General features: G+C 33.2%; 1 protein-coding gene across 3 annotated transcripts in view; it reads right to left on the bottom strand.

Annotated features, from left to right (window-relative positions):
* The window catches only part of Nep2 (M13 family metallopeptidase neprilysin 2), a 141,492-nt gene that overhangs the window by 21,481 nt on the left and 98,964 nt on the right, over positions 1 to 21,047 (bottom strand). For 2 of the 3 annotated variants that reach the window (XM_081737257.1, XM_081737255.1), the window contains exons 3-4: positions 6,426 to 6,539; positions 2,219 to 2,464 (exon numbers count right to left, since the gene is read on the bottom strand). In XM_081737257.1, coding sequence (XP_081593383.1) covers positions 2,219 to 2,464; positions 6,426 to 6,539 — 360 coding nt within the window. The remainder of the gene's footprint in view (positions 1 to 2,218; positions 2,465 to 6,425; positions 6,540 to 21,047) is intronic. The other variant, XM_081737256.1, reaches the window with a different exon arrangement.

The raw sequence follows: 21,047 nt of genomic DNA, 5'->3' as shown, positions 1-21,047 counted from the left end.
GCATGTGGGAAGAAACGTCAGAGACCATCTCTTGTTGGCCGTGCTATAGCCATGTTAGCCCTGATGATGTCATAAAAGTAGTTAAAAAAATGAAAACTTCGGACAGTAAGGATATATTTGACATATCGAACAACCTTATAAAAGCTATCATTAATCATGTTGCGCAACCCCTTGCAATATGCTTCAATAAATGTTTCTCTCAAGGTATTTTTCCTGAAGCGCTTAAAACAGCAAAAGTTATTCCTATATACAAAACGGGAGATCGATCGTGTTCGTCTAATTACCGTCCAATATCTCTTATTCCGGTTTTTTCTAAAATTATGGAAACTATTGTTAAAGATCAGCTATATAAATATATGACTGAGCAAAACATAATTCTAGAAGCTCAATTTGGATTCAGATCTGGGAAATCCACAATTGATGCAGTAGAATCACTAACGAACAAAATATATGAAGTTTTTGAAAATAAGGGTTTTGCTCTAGCTACATTCTGCGATTTAAGTAAAGCATTTGATTGTGTAGATCATAAAATTCTATGTGATAAGTTAGCGTATTACGGATTCCACAGTAGCAGTTTAAACTTTGTAAAATCCTATTTAAAGGAACGTAAACAGATAGTCAGTGTTAACAACATGCATTCAAACATCTTAGAAGTAAAATATGGGGTACCGCAGGGTTCTGTTCTGGGTCCGGTACTATTTTTAATAATGATAAATGATTTGCCTCTAAATACTAATACCACATCAATTCTATACGCGGATGACACTACACTACTTAACATAAATACAAGCTTTGAAGAAGTGTATATAGAAGCTCAAGCTGCATTAAGAGAGGCAGCGACCTGGTTTAAAAGAAATGGTTTTGTGCTAAATCAAGATAAAACAAAAAAAGTAACCTTTAGTCTCAATCAATGCAATGATAAGGGAAGCTATGATGTAACTGAGGTTAAATTTCTTGGTATACGTATAGACAGCCAACTAACCTGGGAACAACATGTCAAATATGTATGTACAAAGCTCTCCCGAGTGCTCTTTCTGTTAAGAAAATTGAGAGATACAGTTCCTTATGAGTATCTGAGGAATTCATATTTTGCATTTTTTCACAGCATAATTGGATATGGGATTTTGCTTTGGGGTAACAGTAGCCAAGCACATGATGTTCTAGTTTTGCAAAAGAAAGCCATTAGGATTATTGTTGGAACACATGATAAAGAACACTGTAAACCACTATTTATCAGGCTTAAGATAATGACAGTAGTTAATGTATATATTTATCAAGTGCTACTCTACACTAAGCAAAACCTGGCAAATATGACACTCAGAGATGAAGTACATACATATAATACTAGATTATGTAAGAAAATTGATATACCCTTCACTAGATTATCGAAGATCAAAAATAGTTATTTAGTTATAGGACCAAAGCTATTTAATAAACTAACATCCTCCATACAACAGCTGCCATTTAAGATTTTTAAGAAAAAGTTATATGACTGGTTAATAACGAATCCATTTTACTCGATTCATGAATTTACTGAATGTCAAGACATTGTGTCCTAGTTTGCAGTATCACTTTATTTCAAATATTATTAGGTTGACTCATAATAATATTAACCAATAACTGATTGTCTGTATGTAAGGATTATTTTATATATATATATATATATATATATCTGTATCTATATGTATATTTCATTCGGACGTTGTCTATTGCTTGTAAAGCTTAATGACAATAAAATATTCTATTCTATTCTATGAACTTTTTTTCTGATTTTGATGTGAGAAATCTATTCCCAAAATATTGTCACAAATTTTTTGTAACACCCTATATATATATATATATATATATATATATATATATATATATATATATATATATATATAATCGCTATTTTAGACCATCTTCAATACCATAAAACAACTTTCATACCATTGACAAAGGGAAAGATAAACTATTTAGAAAAAGGCATATTAATCTTAATTCTGCAATATGGAAATATTTCTGGGTATAAAAAATTACCTCCCTTAAAAAAAATTAGTCTAATATTAGGAAGACAACAATAGGTTTGAAAAATCGATCAAAATTAAAAAAAAAAAAAACATAACACAATACCTATCATAATAATTGAAAACAAAAGACTTTACCTTTTTTATTATTATTATTCATAAACTGTAAAGAAAGAAAGACAAGAAGAAGACGAAATATGACAAAAACTTACTTTTATTCATGCAAGCTCTGTAAAGATTCTTCGCCAGTTTAAACGGCTTTGGTTCTTCTGGTTTGATTGGCTCCTCAATCATCGTTCGCAGCTGTTCCTGAAGTTTGTCGTGAATGAGATTGAAAGTGTTGAGAGATGTTTTATCATCTGGAATATTGCTATTCTTGACGAACGCTCCGCAAGCAAAGTCGTAGAAATCGTCGCATGGATTAACATCAGGGTCCATGTTTTCCAAAATTTTGGCAGCTGTGAAAATAATTGTATCTATTAATATAATACTCATTCATCAACTATAATTTTATCATTATTATTATTATTATTATTATTATTATTATTATTATTATTATTATTATTATTATTATTATTATTATTATTATTATTATTATTATTATTTATTTATTTATTTATTTATTAAAATTATTAATTTTTTTTAAACCTATTCACTTCCTCAATAATGCACCCTTGTATAAAATCATATCAGTGGCCAATGATTTTGACAACGTTATTGATATTTTTGAACATAATTTTAGTATTATTCAAAAAGACAGTTGTATAATCATTTCGTAATCAGCTGAGAGAATTACTTTCTTTTATATAAAAGTATGTTTGTTTTATGTATGATTTTTGTATTTTTTTTCTCCTGTGGATGTATCATTTGTACTTTATTTTATATTATGTTTATTTTTATTATTTGCATGTTTTATTTTTATTATATTGAACTTGTAAGTGGGCAGATCAGTCTGTAATTTCCAGTATGCAATAAAATTATTATTATTATTATTATTATTATTATTATTATTATTATTATTATTATTATTATTATTATTATTATTATTATTATTATTATTATTATTATTATTATTTACCACCACTACAGAGACGTGGTATCGCAGTCGAAACAGACTATTATTATTCGGATTTCCCAAGTATAATTTTCAATGAGGATGGGATTTATTTCCTCATCTAAATGATTCATAGTATTTGGGGAAAGGTGAGGGAGAACATGGTCGTAGCTAGTGATAACCACATCATTTCTATGTGTTGAGATCACAAATGTGTGGAGATTCCACATCACGCGTAGGCCAAATTGAACTCTACCGAATGGGTTGCACTTTTACCTTTCTTAAAACTAACTCTAGAAGATTAGTTGCTGGAAAAATCAAATGGTTTCATGAATTTTATCATGTGCCAAACCAACCTACCATTTACTATTATTACCTCTCTAAGATCCTGCTTTAACCCTGAACTATTATTATTTCTCTAAGGTTCTTCTTCATACCTGAACTATTATTACCTTTCTAAGATTCTGTTTTATTCCTGAACTATTATTACCTCTCCAAGATCCTGCTTTATTCCTGAACTATTATTACCTCTCTAAGATCGTTTTTTTATTCCTGGATTATTATTACCTCTCTAAGATCCTGCTTTATTCCTGGACTATCATTATTTATCTAAGGTTCTTCTTCATTCCCGAACTATTATTACCTCTCTAAGATTCAGCTTTATTTCTGAGTTATTATTACCTCTCCAAGATCCTGCTTTAACCCTTAACTATCATTATTTCTCTAAGGTTCTTCTTCATTCCCGAACTATTATTACCTCTCTAAGATACAGCTTTATTTCTGGGCTATTATTACCTCTCCAAGATCCTGCTTTAACCCTTAACTATCATTATTTATCTAAGGTTCTTCTTCATTCCCGAACTATTATTACCTCTCTAAGATACAGCTTTATTTCTGGGCTATTATTATCTCTCCAAGATCCTGCTTTAACCCTTAACTATCATTATTTATCTAAGGTTCTTCTTCATTCCCGAACTATTATTACCTCTCTAAGATAGAGCTTTATTTCTGGGCTATTATTACCTCTCCAAGATCCTGCTTTAACCCTTAACTATCATTATTTATCTAAGGTTCTTCTTCATTCCCGAACTATTATTACCTCTCTAAGATACAGCTTTATTTCTGGGCTATTATTATCTCTCCAAGATCCTGCTTTAACCCTTAACTATCATTATTTATCTAAGGTTCTTCTTCATTCCCGAACTATTATTACCTCTCTAAGATACAGCTTTATTTCTGGGCTATTATTACCTCTCCAAGATCCTGCTTTAACCCTTAACTATCATTATTTATCTAAGGTTCTTCTTCATTCCCGAACTATTATTACCTCTCTAAGATACAGCTTTATTTCTGGGCTATTATTACCTCTCCAAGATCCTGCTTTAACCCTTAACTATCATTATTTATCTAAGGTTCTTCTTCATTCCCGAACTATTATTACCTCTTTAAGATACAGCTTTATTTCTGGGCTATTATTACCTCTCTAAGATCCTGCTTTATCCCTGAACTATTATTACTTCTCTAAGAATCTGTTTTATCTCTAGATTTTATTACCTCTCTAAGATATTGTTTTATTCCTGAACTATTATTGCCTCTCTAAGATCCTGTTTTATTTCTGAACTATTATTTTCCTCGAAGATCCTGCTTTATTCCTGAACTATTATTATCTCTCTAAGATCCTGCTTTATTCCTGGATTATTATTACCTCTCGAAGATCCTGCTTTGTTCTTGGACTATTATTACCTCTTACAGATTCTGCTTTATTTGTAGACCATTACTACCTATATAAAATTCTGCTTTCTCTTGGCCTATCTAAATGTCTCTTTTCTTTAAGCTTTCAGACTAAGATTTATCCACCACATATATGTTATCCTAGTAAGCGCTGTGTTTTGCCTTTAGGTATCTTGACTTTATTATTCGTATAATATAAATTGATCTGTATCTACTGCGAAGTTCTGCGTTGTATGCTCTTTTAAATTTACTATTTTGTTTATCGTACTTTGCGTTAAAATCAATATAACAAAATTACTTAACATAATATCATTAAGTAAAATCATTACATTTAATGAAATATCGAGGAATGCAAAATATCACATGATTTGTTCCACATTATTACTTAATAATTGTTAAAAGTATTTTGCTTATTTCAAACTAAATACAACTATTATTTAGAAAGTAGCTCACAGGTTACCAAAACAACATGGTACGTAATCAAATGCAGTTGAGTTCGTTCCTCTAGTCGCTGTCTTAATTTAGATTTTTGGGGAAATGTTATTCTGACAACACTGTAATTTCTATAGATGACAACACTGAAAATTCTTCAGGTTCATATTTTCTGTTGCAGAATAACATTATCTATGATTGTGGGAAGTTGCATTTCATTATCTCCTTTTACTTACGAAAAGCAAGCAAAAGAAAAATGGTAAATTTTGTATTATTTTTAGTATGTCAAACTCTTAAAGTGTGACAAATATTTTGAGCAAGATGGTTTATTAATAATAAGTTACGATTTTTTTTTTTTTTTTTTTTTTAAGATTTTTGCGGCTTCCTCTAAAAGAAAAGAAGATCTGAGAATATATTTACCTTCTGTGAGACAGCGAAGAGTCACACACAGCTCTTTAAAGGTGAAGAAAGAAACAAAGGAAAGTTCATTAGTACGGAGAATAAATTACTTATGATAATATACACTGTATTTCAAAAAGAAGGCCTGATTTTGGACGGTAATAATTACGGAACATGGGAGACGCGCCGGCAAGAAAATGAGTGTTGTTTGAATGGACGTGGCTTAGAGTTTCAGAAAATCGCCGTTAGATGTTTTCTCAGTTTGCAGTCAGTCAGAAGTAAGATGACGTCCGCTCAACAGAGGGCGTTTTGTGTGTTACAGTTTGCAAAAACTGAGTCAGTGATTTCGGTCCAGAGTGCTTTTCACCAACGTTTTTTGGCATTGATCCGCCTGCACCAAAAATATTCGTCGTTGGTGTCGTCAATTTGAAAAGACAGGACGCTTGTGCAAAGGTAAGAGTCCAGGTCGGCCTCGCTGAACTAAGTTTATGACAAATTTAGCTATCGTTTTAATGTTGTTCGTGCTGCTGGTGGTGGGCTCATAGAGCATTTGTAATAGCATAGCTAAAACTTGAAGATTTTGTGAGCATTTTGCAATTTATCCCATTTTGGTAGTATGTTTTTATCAATACATATGGACTTTTAAAATCAGGTCATTCTTTTTGAAACACTTTGTACTTAAGATGTATAATTATTCCTCATACAGCAGTTGAAACTTTTCTTTTCAGTTTATTTTCCTAATAGTATCGTTATTTTCCACGTAACGTCAAGGAATTGTTAATAGAAAACAAAATTGGACTCACCTGCTTTGACGCACCCTGGCGTAAGGCAAACATCTTTGGAATCCTGTTGCATTTCAGCATCTGGAGATTTACCTGTGAGTGCTTCTGCCAATGAAGGAAGAGATTCTGAGTATTCTGTTCATTAGGGAAAAAGAGAGAAAAAGGAGGTGCATTAGGGAAAAAAACAGAGAAGTGCGAGAGTAAGCTATTGGCTAAAAAAAAGCTAGTAAAAAAAAACACACACACACAAGCACTGGTAACAAATATGCAAGTATATAAGTTACATCACATGTGTTTTGCTTCTCATGCTACCAAGAAACAGTATGTAATGAAAAGAAAATGAAACTTTGAAAATCAAAGTAGCACACGAAGAACAAGCCAAAGAAAAGCTTGAAGATATCAGTCGAGTATATGGAAGGTTAAAATTAAAATTAAAAAATAAGCTTCATTATTAATTTGCATGCATACACTCATTCTGCTAGGAACAGACATTATCACATACACACACACACACACTGCACAAAATCCGCACACACACAAGCAAACACACAAACAAATGTTTATTACACACGGAAATACACACACACACAAATTTTAATGACACACGGAAATACTACACACACACACACACATACACAAGCAAACACGCAAACAAATTTTGATGATACACGGAAATATGACACATACACAAACAAGCACACAAACAAATTTTGAGACACAAGGGAATTCAACACACACACACAAACAAACATAAGGACGAATAAGAAATCTAGTGCGCATCTCAAAGATTTATGATGCGGGACACACAGAAAAAGCTCACAAAATAACTGCAATAACTAGGCAATGAGAAACATATTTCGACAGCATATATTGTAATCACGCTCGACTCTAGCCATAGGAGCTAAATACATGATTTTGATTGGTTGGAGTTATCCGTTTATCGCCACGTAGCATACTTATAGCATAAATCAAAGGTTGGATGCTGTCGGTCTTTGTGGCCGAGCATGCTAGCGAGCGAGCTAGTAATGAGAATCGCTTGTGGCGGGAGTTCAAACCCAGCCCAAGGAAAGTTTTTTTTTTTTAATTTTCATAACAATTTTATCATTAAAATAAGATTTAAATAATACTCATTTACCCTTCTACGTAATATATAGTGCATAAATTGACGACCCGCTCGGGAGAGTAATGCTCCCGGAAGTACGTTTTTTGCGCGCTACTCTAGCCAGCTGTTTTACGCGCTATCCTAGCCAGTTGTTTTAAGTTAATCACAAAATTTATATCATGGAGTACAAGAGAAACAAAACGAGCCCTGCGGAGCTTCCAACGCGTTCCTACTACTACTACTACTACTACTACTACTACTTATCTGCACAAAAGTAAGTAAATCATTTTTTGAGTATTATTTTCATATTATTTTAATTTAAAAAGTGTCATAGAAATGAAAAAAAAATTAAAAACTCCTCGGGCCAGGTTTGAACTCACGCCAAAAGATATTTTCGTTACTAGCATATAGCGCTAGCCCACTCGGCCACAAAGACCAACAACAAGAACCGTTTGATTTCTGCTATTTGAATGCAACAGGACAAGAAATGGATAACGCCAACCAATCAGAACTGTGCTTTTCGTTCCTACTTCCGGGAGCATTACTCTCCTGAGCTAGTCCTATAAATTGTGCTTTTTCCATCATTTACCTAATCATTTGGAATGTAGTTAAATTTACATTGAAGTTGCGCCATCCGGTCGTTACGTAATGTCACGTGCTATTAGTCCACTTTGCACACACAACTTTATTGATTTAAAAAAAAAGTGATTTAGTTAGGCTACGGAACATAGCTGAGCAAGCGTCAGCGAGCGAAGGGGATGGGGGTCAGAAGTCCTGCAGGATTCGTTTTATTCCACCTTTGCCCCCACGGTGGTGCAGCTTCAATTAATATGTGTACTACGGGGGCGGGTCAACAGATAACTTCAACTAATGAGAAACGTGTATTTAGTTCCTATGGCTAGAGTGGAGCGCGGAAAAAATATGCGTTTCGATAAACCGCCTTTTTTTAAACTAGAAAGAGAAAGAATGCAATTATATGCAGAGTCAAATCATGATGTCCATACTTGTCAATATAACTTAAAGCCGTACATATATATCTATTTTCTCTTTCTTTCTTTCTTTCTTTTTCTTTTTCTTTCTTTCTTTTTTTTTTTTTTCAAATAATCCAACTGTCGAAACGGCACTTTTCTCTGTGTCTAGCTTACATATCTTACTCTTCGCCATAAAAGAGTTTTGTTTGTTATTTCTTTGCGTCACAAATAGATACACAAAAGGTGTACTAATTCATGTTTCTCAGTGTATTGTGATGTGCATCAAAATCCAACAGTGCTCTCAATAAGTGTATAGGTGTATCAATAAAATTATTATTATTTTACCTTTCACTTTCGAAGTTGCCAATAATTGGACTGTTCCTCATGTTCTTTCGTATATTACATGTTTCTTAATTTTTAAAAAAGAATCTTCTATAATTTACAGTTATTCATTATAACTTACATATACTGTATATGTATTAAAACTTTTGTATTTAACTTCAAAACAATTTTCTTTTAGAACTATGTACTTGATTTTTTCGAAATTTTTCATAGTACTTGTTAAAAGTGGTATCTGTGCATTAAAATTTGTATATATAACTTCAAAACACTTTTTTGAGGAATGGATTTGATCCACATAGCACGAGATTATAATGGAAGAGTATCTATACATAATTACAATAGGTCCCATTTAATGGAGCCATTAGTTAATAGACCAGTCGCTTATTAGAACCCGAAAATTCATGATTCTATAAAACGAAAAGAATCTGCTGAGCGTTCGGGTTAGTAAATGAAATGAAATATTTCAGTTTTACGTCTCACGGTTATGCGAGGTAAGCTCAAAGAGACAGTGTTGATGGGAACGAATGAAATTGTATAATGAAGAAAGTGGAAGGAAACGGAGAAACCTGAGGAAACCCACACGTACGGTTTTGTCCACCACAAAGTTTGCTTGTTGCGAACTAGAATCGAACCAGAGACCCCGTGCACCAAATGTGAAAACACCCTCTGGGCCATCGGGGTCCATAAAACGAAGACAATCTGTAGAGTATTAGATAATACGAGGGTCAGCCGCATACGATAACAAAAATTATATGATCCGAATATGCTTCTATAAAGTGTTTAGCACATACATATTCAACATTCGTCTATATTGTGGGCAAAATTTTGATCCGATCATAAGATATAATGGTAACCAAGAAAGTTCTGTCGCTTTTTTACCCACCACCTTTGAGCATCAATATGTCACCTAAAACGTACCTGGAAGATCAAAAATAGTTCCCATCAGCATTAACGACCTTCTGTCAACGTTCTGGAAGGCCGTGGATTCCATCGCGTAGAATTTGGTGGACCGTGAAGCGAAGAAAGTATGAAGTCTATTTCGCACCTCTACTAAAGAATTGAACTGGCGTCCTCTAAGATGATTGTCCAAGGAATGGAACAGGTGATAATCGGACGGTGCAATATCCGGGGAGTATGGCGGATGCAATAGTGTTTCCCATCCAAGGCATAGAATGGTGTCCCTTGTCATCCTGGCCACGTGGGGCTTAGCGTTGTCCTGTAACAGGAGGACCCCTTTGCGATTCAGAAGTGATGGCTTCAGAGTTTTGAGTTTTTCTTGAATACGGCTCAACTGCCAACAGTACAGAGTTGCATTGATGGTCTGATCAGCTGGTAGCAGTTCCCGATGTACGATGCCGCACCAATCACACAGGAGACTTTCTTTTGATGCAGTTCTGGTTTCGGCTATCTTGGAACCGGTTCTTCGGATCCTAACCAATGATGATGACGACATAAAGCTTCGTACAGGACCCATTTCTCATCACATATCACCACTGTCCAGAAATGGATTCTTCCTCGGATGAGAGAGCAAAGAAGCACAAGTGTCTGCTCGCGTTGCCTTCTGGCCCGCAGTCAAATCATGTGGGACCTATCGGCCCAACTTGTAGTGCTTCCCAAGTTGATGGAGGTCTCCACTCACACTGAATTGTAGTCCCAGTTCCTCACATGTCTGGCCACTGTTCGCCTCAATTGCTGCCTGAAGATCTTCATTTTTTTTTTTTAATGTTGGTCTTCCGGCACATTGTGCGTCTTGGAGTGTTTCGTCACCGTCTTTAAACTTGTTAAACCATAGCTGCACTGTCCGCGTAGTCATGACATTCTCACCAAATGTCTGGCACATTCTCGGCCTCGCTGCAAGCGGAATTTGACCCAAGTTTGAACTCGTACAGCATACACGCTTTTATGACGCTCTGTGAAGGCCCTATGTTCACTCTGTCCTTACGCAAGTTCACGATGTAACTGAATTGTCACAACCAGGTAGTATGTTGGATATACCCATACCAACAACTAACCTGCATCTTATCTCCATTCGCATTCAATTCACGGTGTGAGGGCCAATTGAACAAAGACCTCCAAAACAGCGACAGAACTTTCTTGGTTACTTTTATAGTTAATATGTATGCTTGAAATACGACGAAGCCAACTCTGATATATATATATATATATATATATATATATATATATATATATATATATATATATATATATATATATATATATATATATATATATATATATATATATATATAATTATGACGATGGAAGCCAACGTACCAACCGCACCCAAGAAGCTATTTGATTGGTCAAAGTTTTTTGTAGATAGTAACACCCAGCATATTAAAAATATAATAAATAAAAAATAAAAGAATATATGTGTGTATTGATTCAAGTTTGTTTCGATGACACAAGGTTGAGTGGATTTGCTAAATCAATTGTGTATTACATAGCATCGACTAGATAAGTTACAGGACCGTACTGTTCTTTAGTTACTGTCCTGATATGGCTGTATCCGTATAACTGTCAAAGATATCGTTTATAAAGTTTTATATCGTAAATTCTGTTACGTATGCAGTGGTTAAATTGGAAATAAATTACTACTGGTATGCTTGTATGCATAAACTTGCCTTGGTTATATACTTTATAATGGTAGAGATTATTTTTAAATTATTGCAGCTGGTATGGGTTTTCGCGTCGTAATTTACTAGTGGTGTACATATGAAATATTCAACATAATTAAACACTAATCACTATTAATCACTATTTTATGAAAAATATTACAGTGACCTCGTGTAGCGTAGTCGCTAACGCTCTCAGCTTTGGTTCGAGCGGTGGAGGGTTCGATTCCATATGGAGACACTCGGTCGAAAAGGTGAAGCAACTTTTTCAGCCAGCCATCCTAAATGAGGTTTCTCCTGAGTTTTCCACAGTCAGATCATGAAAATGCTCGAATAGTACCTAACAGACAGGCCCCAGACCGCTTCATTCCTTCCCCCTTTCCCGGATAGTATACTTCCTGTAATAAATGTCAGGAAGCCAAAAGAAAACTTTTAAACGGTTTGCAAATCAATAAATAGCCACGATTTTAATGCCAAAAGCCGTAGTTTCACATTCTGAAATAATATACAACAAATTTGTAAGATAGTATTCTTTCGTATTGGCTGAAATGATGATGTTACATATATCCATTGTTATTCTTGTAAATTAATTACTAGAGAAAATGCTCATATAATATATATATATTATATAATTTAAATAAATATAATGTTGCTAGTGCAATATCATGCTTCCACAGATACATACTTTCACACATACATACATACATATACATTTCTTTATTATTTATATTTTATACACATTGTTTATATATATATATATATATATATATATATATATATATATATATTACATATATTGGTTAGTTTTTAAAGCGTTTCATGCAAAGTTAAAATTTACAGCTGAAAGGAAGAAAGAAGAAACAGAGAAAACAAGTGGTTGCAGCTTGGAAAAAAAGAGGGAAAATAAGGGATTGTAAAAGGTACAAGGAAATATTACATCAATAAAGTCATATCAAATACATTTTAGTCTTGGAATAATATCGTGTATTCTACTACACTGAGTAATAATGAGGTGTAGAGTAACTTTGGTTTTCTTCTGATTTCAAGGATATACAGTACCTACAGAAACATAGTTAATTGGTTCTCTTGGTAACATTTTGGCCTGGTCACATTATACATTCTTGAATGTTATGTAAGTTTAATACTAACGAATACTGAGAAACTTCATTTTAAAGATTTCTCATAATTCATACTGTAATCTTCTAATGTTAATCCAATTATAGGCTACAATTACCAGTTTTGTTCACTGTTGGTACACGCTGACGGTAAATAATTAATAAATAAACTTACTACCCGCCATTATATTTCCAATATTCCTGTTATACCACAATAATTGTGTTATTAAACTGTGAAACAATCCGTTAAAATTCAATGCTTTATTAGAAATCGACGAAAGCAAGAAAATAATTACATTTTTTCTAACTTTATTATCATTTACATCCAATATTAAATAATCAGTCGTATTTCAAACAATATTAAGACATATACTTCCAATGATTGAGTTATTATTCCATTAGTGGGTATGAAATAGTAAAATTTTTCTATTAATATATGTTAAAAATTCCAATAATAAAAATTACAAACTAATTAACATGTGTATGTGAAGGATATTACAAAAAAATTGTTACAATATTTTGAGAATAGATTACTTACAATCAAAATAAGAAAAAAAGAAGTTAATATGGATCTGTGGTCGGAAGTGCATAGTTTTCGCAGTTATAGGGTGTCGAAAACGTGAAAAAATGAACTTTAAGGTTAGTGTAAAGGGACAAGTTTTTCCGATAGATGTCACTACAATCTTCGTATCTCTCTCATGCATTTTTTTTTACCTTTCACGAAAATTTACAATTTCTTTTACAAATTTCAACCTAGAGAGTTCAAATTTTTCGAGAAGGAACTTCATAACCTATCAAAGGGAACAAACAGTGCTGATTTTTTATTTAGAATTTTCTTTATTGTTGAAACAGTTCTATTGTTAAATATTTAGATAACCATTTCAACAATCAAGCAATTTCAACAATGAACAAAATTCTAAATAAAAAATCGGCACAGATTATTGCCTTCTATAGATTATGAAGTTCATTTTCTAAAAATTTGAAGTCTCTAGGTTGAAATTTGTAAGAGAAATCGTGAATTTTCGTGAAAGGTAAAAAATATATGGGAGATAGGAAGACTGTAATGCCATCTATCAGCAAAACTTGTCCCTTTAAACCAACCTTAAAGGTCCATAGTTCCACTACTATAGGATCGATCGTAGTCGAAACAAGACATCACTGAGGAACTATTATGTGAACTATCCAAATATCCATTTTTTAGAATCTCCGGTACTTGCACAATCATTTTTAGAGAGGCTGTTTAGGAGTACTTGATCACTCTCCACCTACCTCTCTAAAAATTGGTGTGCAAGTACTGGGGCGTTCTTAAACATGGATATTTGGATAGTTCACATACTAGTTTCTCAGTGATGTCTTGACCCGACTACCATAGGTCCCATAGTAGTGGAACTATGAACTTTAATTAAAAGTTAACTTGTTTCACGTTTTCGGCACCCTATAACTCCGAAAATATCCACTTTTGAACACAGGTCCATATGAACTTTTTTTCTTACTTTGATGTGATGAATCTGTTCTCAAAATATGGTGCCATATTTTGTAACACCCTGTATATTATTACTAGTGTATATACCATTATATATTCTTAGTTTGCTATACAAATCATACGTATAAATTTAAATATTAAAGCATTGTCCAGACGTTATCAGGAATAACTTATAGAAGTCATATATATAATTCTTCAATTGAACAAAAATGGGATTTTATCGAACATTTTGTATATTTCTTTCTGAAGAATATATATAAATGTTAAAATATACAATATACTATTTGAATTTTGGTAATGGTTCAAAAAGATCAAATTTGTCTCTTTAATTTATGGTTTACCACTTTGAATGTATACCGGTAATTTGTCACAAAAAGTAGACCAATATTTTTTAGAAGATTACCAAGTTACTCTACAAACATAAATACTGAAAGCATTTTTAATTGTTTTACAATCTACCGTCTCTCATCATTATACCTACTGAACCCCTACAGTACTTTCGCAAACGTATGACATTAATTTATTACAAACTAATATTTTATTGGATAAGCAATAGTGCTTTTTTGCGTATATATATATAGGGTGTTTCAAGACAACGCCGACAATTCTTGAGAAGTGATTCCTGGCACCAAGATAAGACCAAAAGTATAGACCAACCTGGGTGCACAAATGCTTCCTTTAGGCGTTATAGGCTGCCGAAGACATGAAAAAATAAACTTTGAAGATCCATAGCTCCAAAACTACGAGACTTACCGTGGTTGGGTCAAGACTTCACTTAGGCACTAATATGTGCGCTACCCAAAAATACATTTCAGAATCCTACGATACTTCCACAACAATTTTTATAGAGGTAGTTGGTGAGTAGTTCAAATTACATGCCTACAGCCAAACTTCCTCTGCAAAAGAGAGTTGCGTGAGTACCTTAGGATTCTGAAACATGGACTTTTGAATAGGGCACATACTAGTTCCTAAGTAAAATTTTAGGCAGGTTCCATAGTATCGGAGCTATGGATTTTTCAAGTTCATTTTATTTTTCATTTTCAGCGCCTATAACTCCGAAATCACGGATTTCTGCACACAGGTTGATCTATGCTTTTTATCCTATCTTGGTGTCAGGAATCCCTCCCAAACGTTGTCGGTGTCATTTTGAAACACACACAGCATGTGATTACTTACAGCTTATAAAACAACATTTCATATTTATATACTAAATACAAGATAATTTACAATCCACTTCTCCCTTTCATATTGATTCATACTGTAATCTACTATTTTGTTACGAACTTTTCTACTCTTCTTTAAAATTTATTATTACTCCAAATTGCATTGTGTCCATTATTATTATAAATCTGTTCCAACTTATAATTACAATGAATTGTTGTTTTTAGCTGCACAAAAGATTACTCCACATTGCAGTTAATAGGAATATAAAATGTTGTAAATTTAGAACTTTATTTTGTACAAGCATGAGACATGCTTTGCGAGATACGTACGTATTTAAATTACATATGTTCAAAAAGAATGTTTTCATTTTATGCCGTTAAAATGGCACACATAAACTAGAATAATGAAGATAATGTTGGAATTGGAATTAAAAGAAAAGTAAAATAATTAAATTTCTAATGCTTGTTATTAATTATTCATATAAAAATAGTTGTAAAAACTTTCTTTTAAATAAATTAATAATTGAGATAATGCTGAATATTAACCACAGTGAATAATTCATAAGGAAAATACCGAATATCATTACAATTAACAGAGTGAAATTCTATAGAACGTTCCCGTCTATAAAGGATGAAAAAATACAGGGTGTTTTAAAACTACACCGACAACGTTTGGGAGGTGATTCCTGACACCAAGATTAGATAAAAACCATAGGCCAACCTGGGTGCATAAATGCTTCCTTTCAGAGTTATAAGCTGTCGAAAACATGAAAAAATGAACTTTAAAAATCGGAAAATGTTTCATAATCCTAAGATACTCATGCAACTATTTTTATATAGGGAGTTTGGCTACGGCCATTTAATTTGAAGTACTCACCAACTACCTCTATAAAAATTGCTGCGGAAGTACCGTACGATTCTTAAACTTGGATATTTGGATAAGATACATACTAGTTCCTAGATAGTCTTGACCTGACCATGGTAGGTCCCATATTATTTGAGCTATGGACCTTTAAAGTTAATTTTTCAAGTTTCCGGCAGCGTATAACTCCGAAATGATGGATTTATGCACCCAGGTTGGTCTATAATTTTTGTCTAATCTTGGTGTCAGTAATCATCTCCCAAACGTTTTGCTCTTATTTTAATACACCCTGTAGTCTATAGGTAACTTTGGATTCTTCTTATAATTTTTACAATGTAAAAAATATTCTCTATATCTTTGTTGAATATATTGTTGCAAATCTTGTATTATACCAAAATGATTTAAAAAATCTACAAAAAAGCTATAAAAAATTTATTTCATGTTGGTACAAATTTTAGACGCTTTTAGTTTGTTATTGTTTACACAAACAAGTAGATTGTTGGAAGATCATAAGAAGCTTTTGCTTCTATAAGTAATGTAATTAGCATGTAGAGTAATCTTTTTTGCTTAAAATATATTTTTCGTGGCTTATTTGTGCTTCAATGTAAAACAATTGTTATCTAATATATCAGCCAATGGAAATAATCATTTGCTGTACAAAGAAAATGTTTTTCATAATTTTACTACTCTCTTTGGAAATTTAATATACTCTAAAAAATATTTTGTAATACATAAAAGTACTTATGTTTTCTTTTAAGTTACAGCTAGACAAGAAGAAATAGTTGAGGAAGACTGTAAATAATATATGTGAACTGATTGTTCAGTGTTTAAAGTGTATTTTGTGTTTTTCTCTTGCATCATCTTCGTTCATACTCACATACATACGTAAAAATCCTTACACTCATCAATCATTCAACTTTGTTAAGTTTCAGAACAGAATTTTTATTTGACATACATTTTAATCAATATCTCTAAATTATGAGCTTGTATTAACATTTTTAATACATCATTGTGTTCTTCTCGTGAAATATCAGCAACAAGAATTTTAGTGAAAAAAAAAATGGATCAAAAGATTGTGAACTTGGCCAATAATTAGTCTTTGAATCAGGAGCCACAAAATTTTTGAACTACCCTTAAATCAAAGTTTTCGTATTTTGTACGGAATAAGCACATAATGCTGAGTTAACTGACAGTTTGGGTTTGACTACACTATATGTAGTTCTCCAGATATAAGGCCTACAAGAACAGTTTTGATTGAAATATATTGGATCTTTTGATCCAAAAGCAATACAAACGTTAATTCATTAACTAATTGTTAAAAATTAAAGTTAATTGATGATATTTTGGTCGCCTCAATATACTCTTACTTCACCGTAAAATATATGCCAAAATTCTGTTACTGAAGCAAAATTTTATGTCAGTTTGTATTGTACAGTGCTATTATTGCCACAACCCTTGGCACTAGATATAACTCTAGCTGTAAAAGTGAAAAGTTAATGCATATACTTAACAATTAAAATTCCAGGATTATATTATAAATTTCAATCAAATTATAAGTATTTAAAATTCGTAAATATAAAATCACGGAGCCGTTTCTCCTCATTCGTTATACTCTTTTTAGGGAAAGTTTCAAAAAGAACTATTATAAGTAATATTGAACTAGGAATACCCAATTACAAGTTATTATTCTAAATTACTTATTCTCTTGAATAGGAAATTCTTTATTATTTAAAACGAATATATCCTGGACTTTAATTGTTAAAATGTTGTGTTTTGTTTTAACAGAGTCAGGAAGTGTTGTATAAAATGTCCATTTGTTTACTTGGTAGCTTGAAATCTGTGGTACCTTAAATTATTATTGTTAGTAGTTTTAACATAAATAATAATTAAATTTTGGTTGTGATAACAGTGTTTTGTACGTATATACTTTCTAGATTCACCAGATATTATGTTTCTAAGCGTATTTTACAACTTTTGTGTTCTTTGTGTGCACAATTTATTTTGTGTTTTAGAGGTAAACAATTAAGGTAAGCCAGTAACTGCTTCAGTTTCCAAGTTAAGATTCTTTTTTTTTTTTTTTTTTTTTAGATCATTTCAAATGGACTGCTTTAGAACTACAGAGAGTAGAAGAATTTATATTGTTTTTTGAAAAAAAAATCTAATCTGAAGCTAATGATTTTCAGATTAAGGTGGATCAGAACCGTTGGCAACCCATAATCTTTTTTTAGTGGTTGAATTTTATTTTGAAAAGTATTTTTTCACTCATTGTCAGTGTTGAAAAATCTTTGCTTTTGACTATAAGCAATAAAAATGGCATTGTTTTAGAATTTAACGCACAATCACTAATTTTCCCATATTTCTCAATTACTGCAAATATTATGAATTGGATACAAGCTTTTAATAGAGAAACAAAATATATTTGTTATATATTGTATCATTGTCAGGGCCGGATTTCCCAATAGGCCCGGTAGGCCCGGGCCTATGGGCGCAAGCTCCCAGGGGGCGCACGACCGAAAGAAAGAATTAAAAAAATATCCATAAATAAAAATAATTAGCCATAACTTAACATATTTTTTGGATTGATTTAAAAAATCAGGCTAATAAAGCATTCTGATTTTGAAGTTCATTGGAACAAATAATTGTTGGTAAAGTTCACCAATCTTTTGTTAATACATTAACGGTATTTTGTTAAGCCCAGAACCAAGTAAATTCCTCAAAAAACTTGCAATGATAAAATTGCATCGTGGAGTGGTGTTTAACCAATTAACATATAGGCCTGATATAATTTTTTAATAAAGGCTTTTAGGAAAGTAACTTTAACCAGACTAGGGGCGGAAAATTATTGGGCCTGGGGGCGCCAAAATGCTAAATCCGGCCCTGATCATTGTGTATACACTACATGTTAAATTCGGCTTACAGATTGTGACGATTGTCAGATACGGAAAGTTTTCATAAATCTGCTTCTGGTATTCCGGAAAAAAGAAAATATGACATATCAAAACTCATGTACCAAATTTAATAGTGGTAGCTCTATTCATCACGACTCTAAAACTTACTATAAGAATAACTAAAACTTTCCTGACCAGAGTATACACACTTATTTATTAAAACTAAAATACAGTGTTACTGTTTCGACAACATAAAGTTACCTTCATCAGACAACTTAAAGTTATCTTCATCAGCCAACTTAACGTTATCTTCATCAGAGTTAGTACCCGGCTATTTGAGGCGATTGCAAAGCGTATTTATTGCTCATGCGTACGCTTGGAATACGCTGACCATGTATTTAAATGTAGATGGCTAATCACAAACGCGGAAGTAATATAAAACGCGGAGAAAACGTCAGCTTGAGTGTATTTGGTGCATTTCGGAACAATAGACCGCCTGCTGTTTAAAAGATTTCAAAAGGAAGGAAAAAAAAAGAAAAGACGTGTTGCCAGGCAAAGGCATTGTAGCAAGAAACATCTGCTTGGAAGATGGTTTGTGCAGAGTATTGGAACTCTGCTATTACACACCTGAACCTAGCAAAAAGACCCGGAAACCCTGACTTGCTCACAGTATGATTTAGACCTCTGGTGAAAGTAAAATTACTGAATAGCCACCTTGGCCGCGTTCGCTACAGGGGGGTAACGCTTTCTCAAATAGTCTGATGAAGATAACGTTAAGTTATCGAAACAGTAACACTGTGTTTTACTTTCAATAGAAAATGTATATACTCTGGTCAGAAAAGTTTTTGTCATTTTAATACTGGTAGATTGAACCTCCCAAATATGACGTTGGAGGGCTATCTAGACCACAAGTCGATTTAAAAAAAAATCAATCAGATTCGAAACATATGCAAGAAAACAATCCATTGTTCTCGAAATGAAGTCGAAAGTGTGACAGGAATTTTCAAGGACTAATTTTTAATTCATTCTGAATAGTGAATGAATCATTACAGACAACATTTATTATAAAGTCATTTTACATTACTGAAACGCTCTCTAATATCAGTCATTTTCGATCGTTTATTTATATATACATAACCTTTCCCTCCCCTAAGTTGCGGGACTGAATTTGGATTTAAACGGCATCGGAAGTGTCACTGTTCATCTCAGCGACCCCGAAAACCATGGATCCGACACTAATATCGGCCATTTCCGATCATATTTTAACATCTCCTCTCCCTGTACCCTAAGTTGCAGCGTCAAATTGAAACGATAAAAACCATCCCAGGCCCCGAATCTCATCTATGTTGAAAATTTGGTCGAGATCGTTCGAGCGGTTCAAGAGTTATTAAATCTCAAACATAGGCACTTTCATTTGTATATATATATTTGGTCTAGGAATTAATTCGTGCGGGTGGACAAGAGATGGCGCAACGAACGGAGCGTCCCACAGTTCCGTGTATCCACACATGTGTTGCAAACCCCTGTCATCGCGTATCGCTCGTAGTATAGGGCAGTGGATTAAAGCGTCAACAACACCAGTTTGTAGTTAAGTGAACATGGCGCAATTTGTGCCTGATAAAGTGTTTTTGCGGGGTGTCCTGCTGCATTACTTTAACATGCAGAAAAGTGCGACTGAAAGTCATCGTATTTTGGTGGAAGTGCATGGTGACCATGCTCTAGCTGAGCGAACGTGTCAGAAGTGGTTTGCACGGTTTAGAAGTGGTGATTTCGGCTTGGCAGACCAAGAGCGAGCTGGACAGCCAAAAAAATTTCAAGACGAAGAATTGACAGCATTGCTCGAGCAGGATTCGTGTCAAACGCAGGAACAACTTGCAGCAGCATTAGGCGTTGATCAAACAACAGTCTCCAAACGCTTGAAAGCCATGGGAATGATTCAAAAGATGTCACATTGGGTTCCACATGAATTGAAAGACAGAGACGTTGAAAGACGAAAAACCATTTGCGAATTGCTGCTTCAACGACAGAGCAGAAAGGGGTTTCTGCATCGAATTATTACGGGTGATGAGAAGTGGATCCATTACGAGAACCCTAAACGAAAA

The sequence above is a fragment of the Thermobia domestica genome, chromosome 13, assembly GCF_964235325.1.
Source record: "Thermobia domestica chromosome 13, izTheDome1.hap1.1, whole genome shotgun sequence".
Classification (NCBI taxonomy): domain Eukaryota; kingdom Metazoa; phylum Arthropoda; class Insecta; order Zygentoma; family Lepismatidae; genus Thermobia; species Thermobia domestica.
The sequence above is the reverse complement of the archived record's forward strand: the minus strand, read 5'-3'. Positions and strand labels throughout refer to the sequence as shown.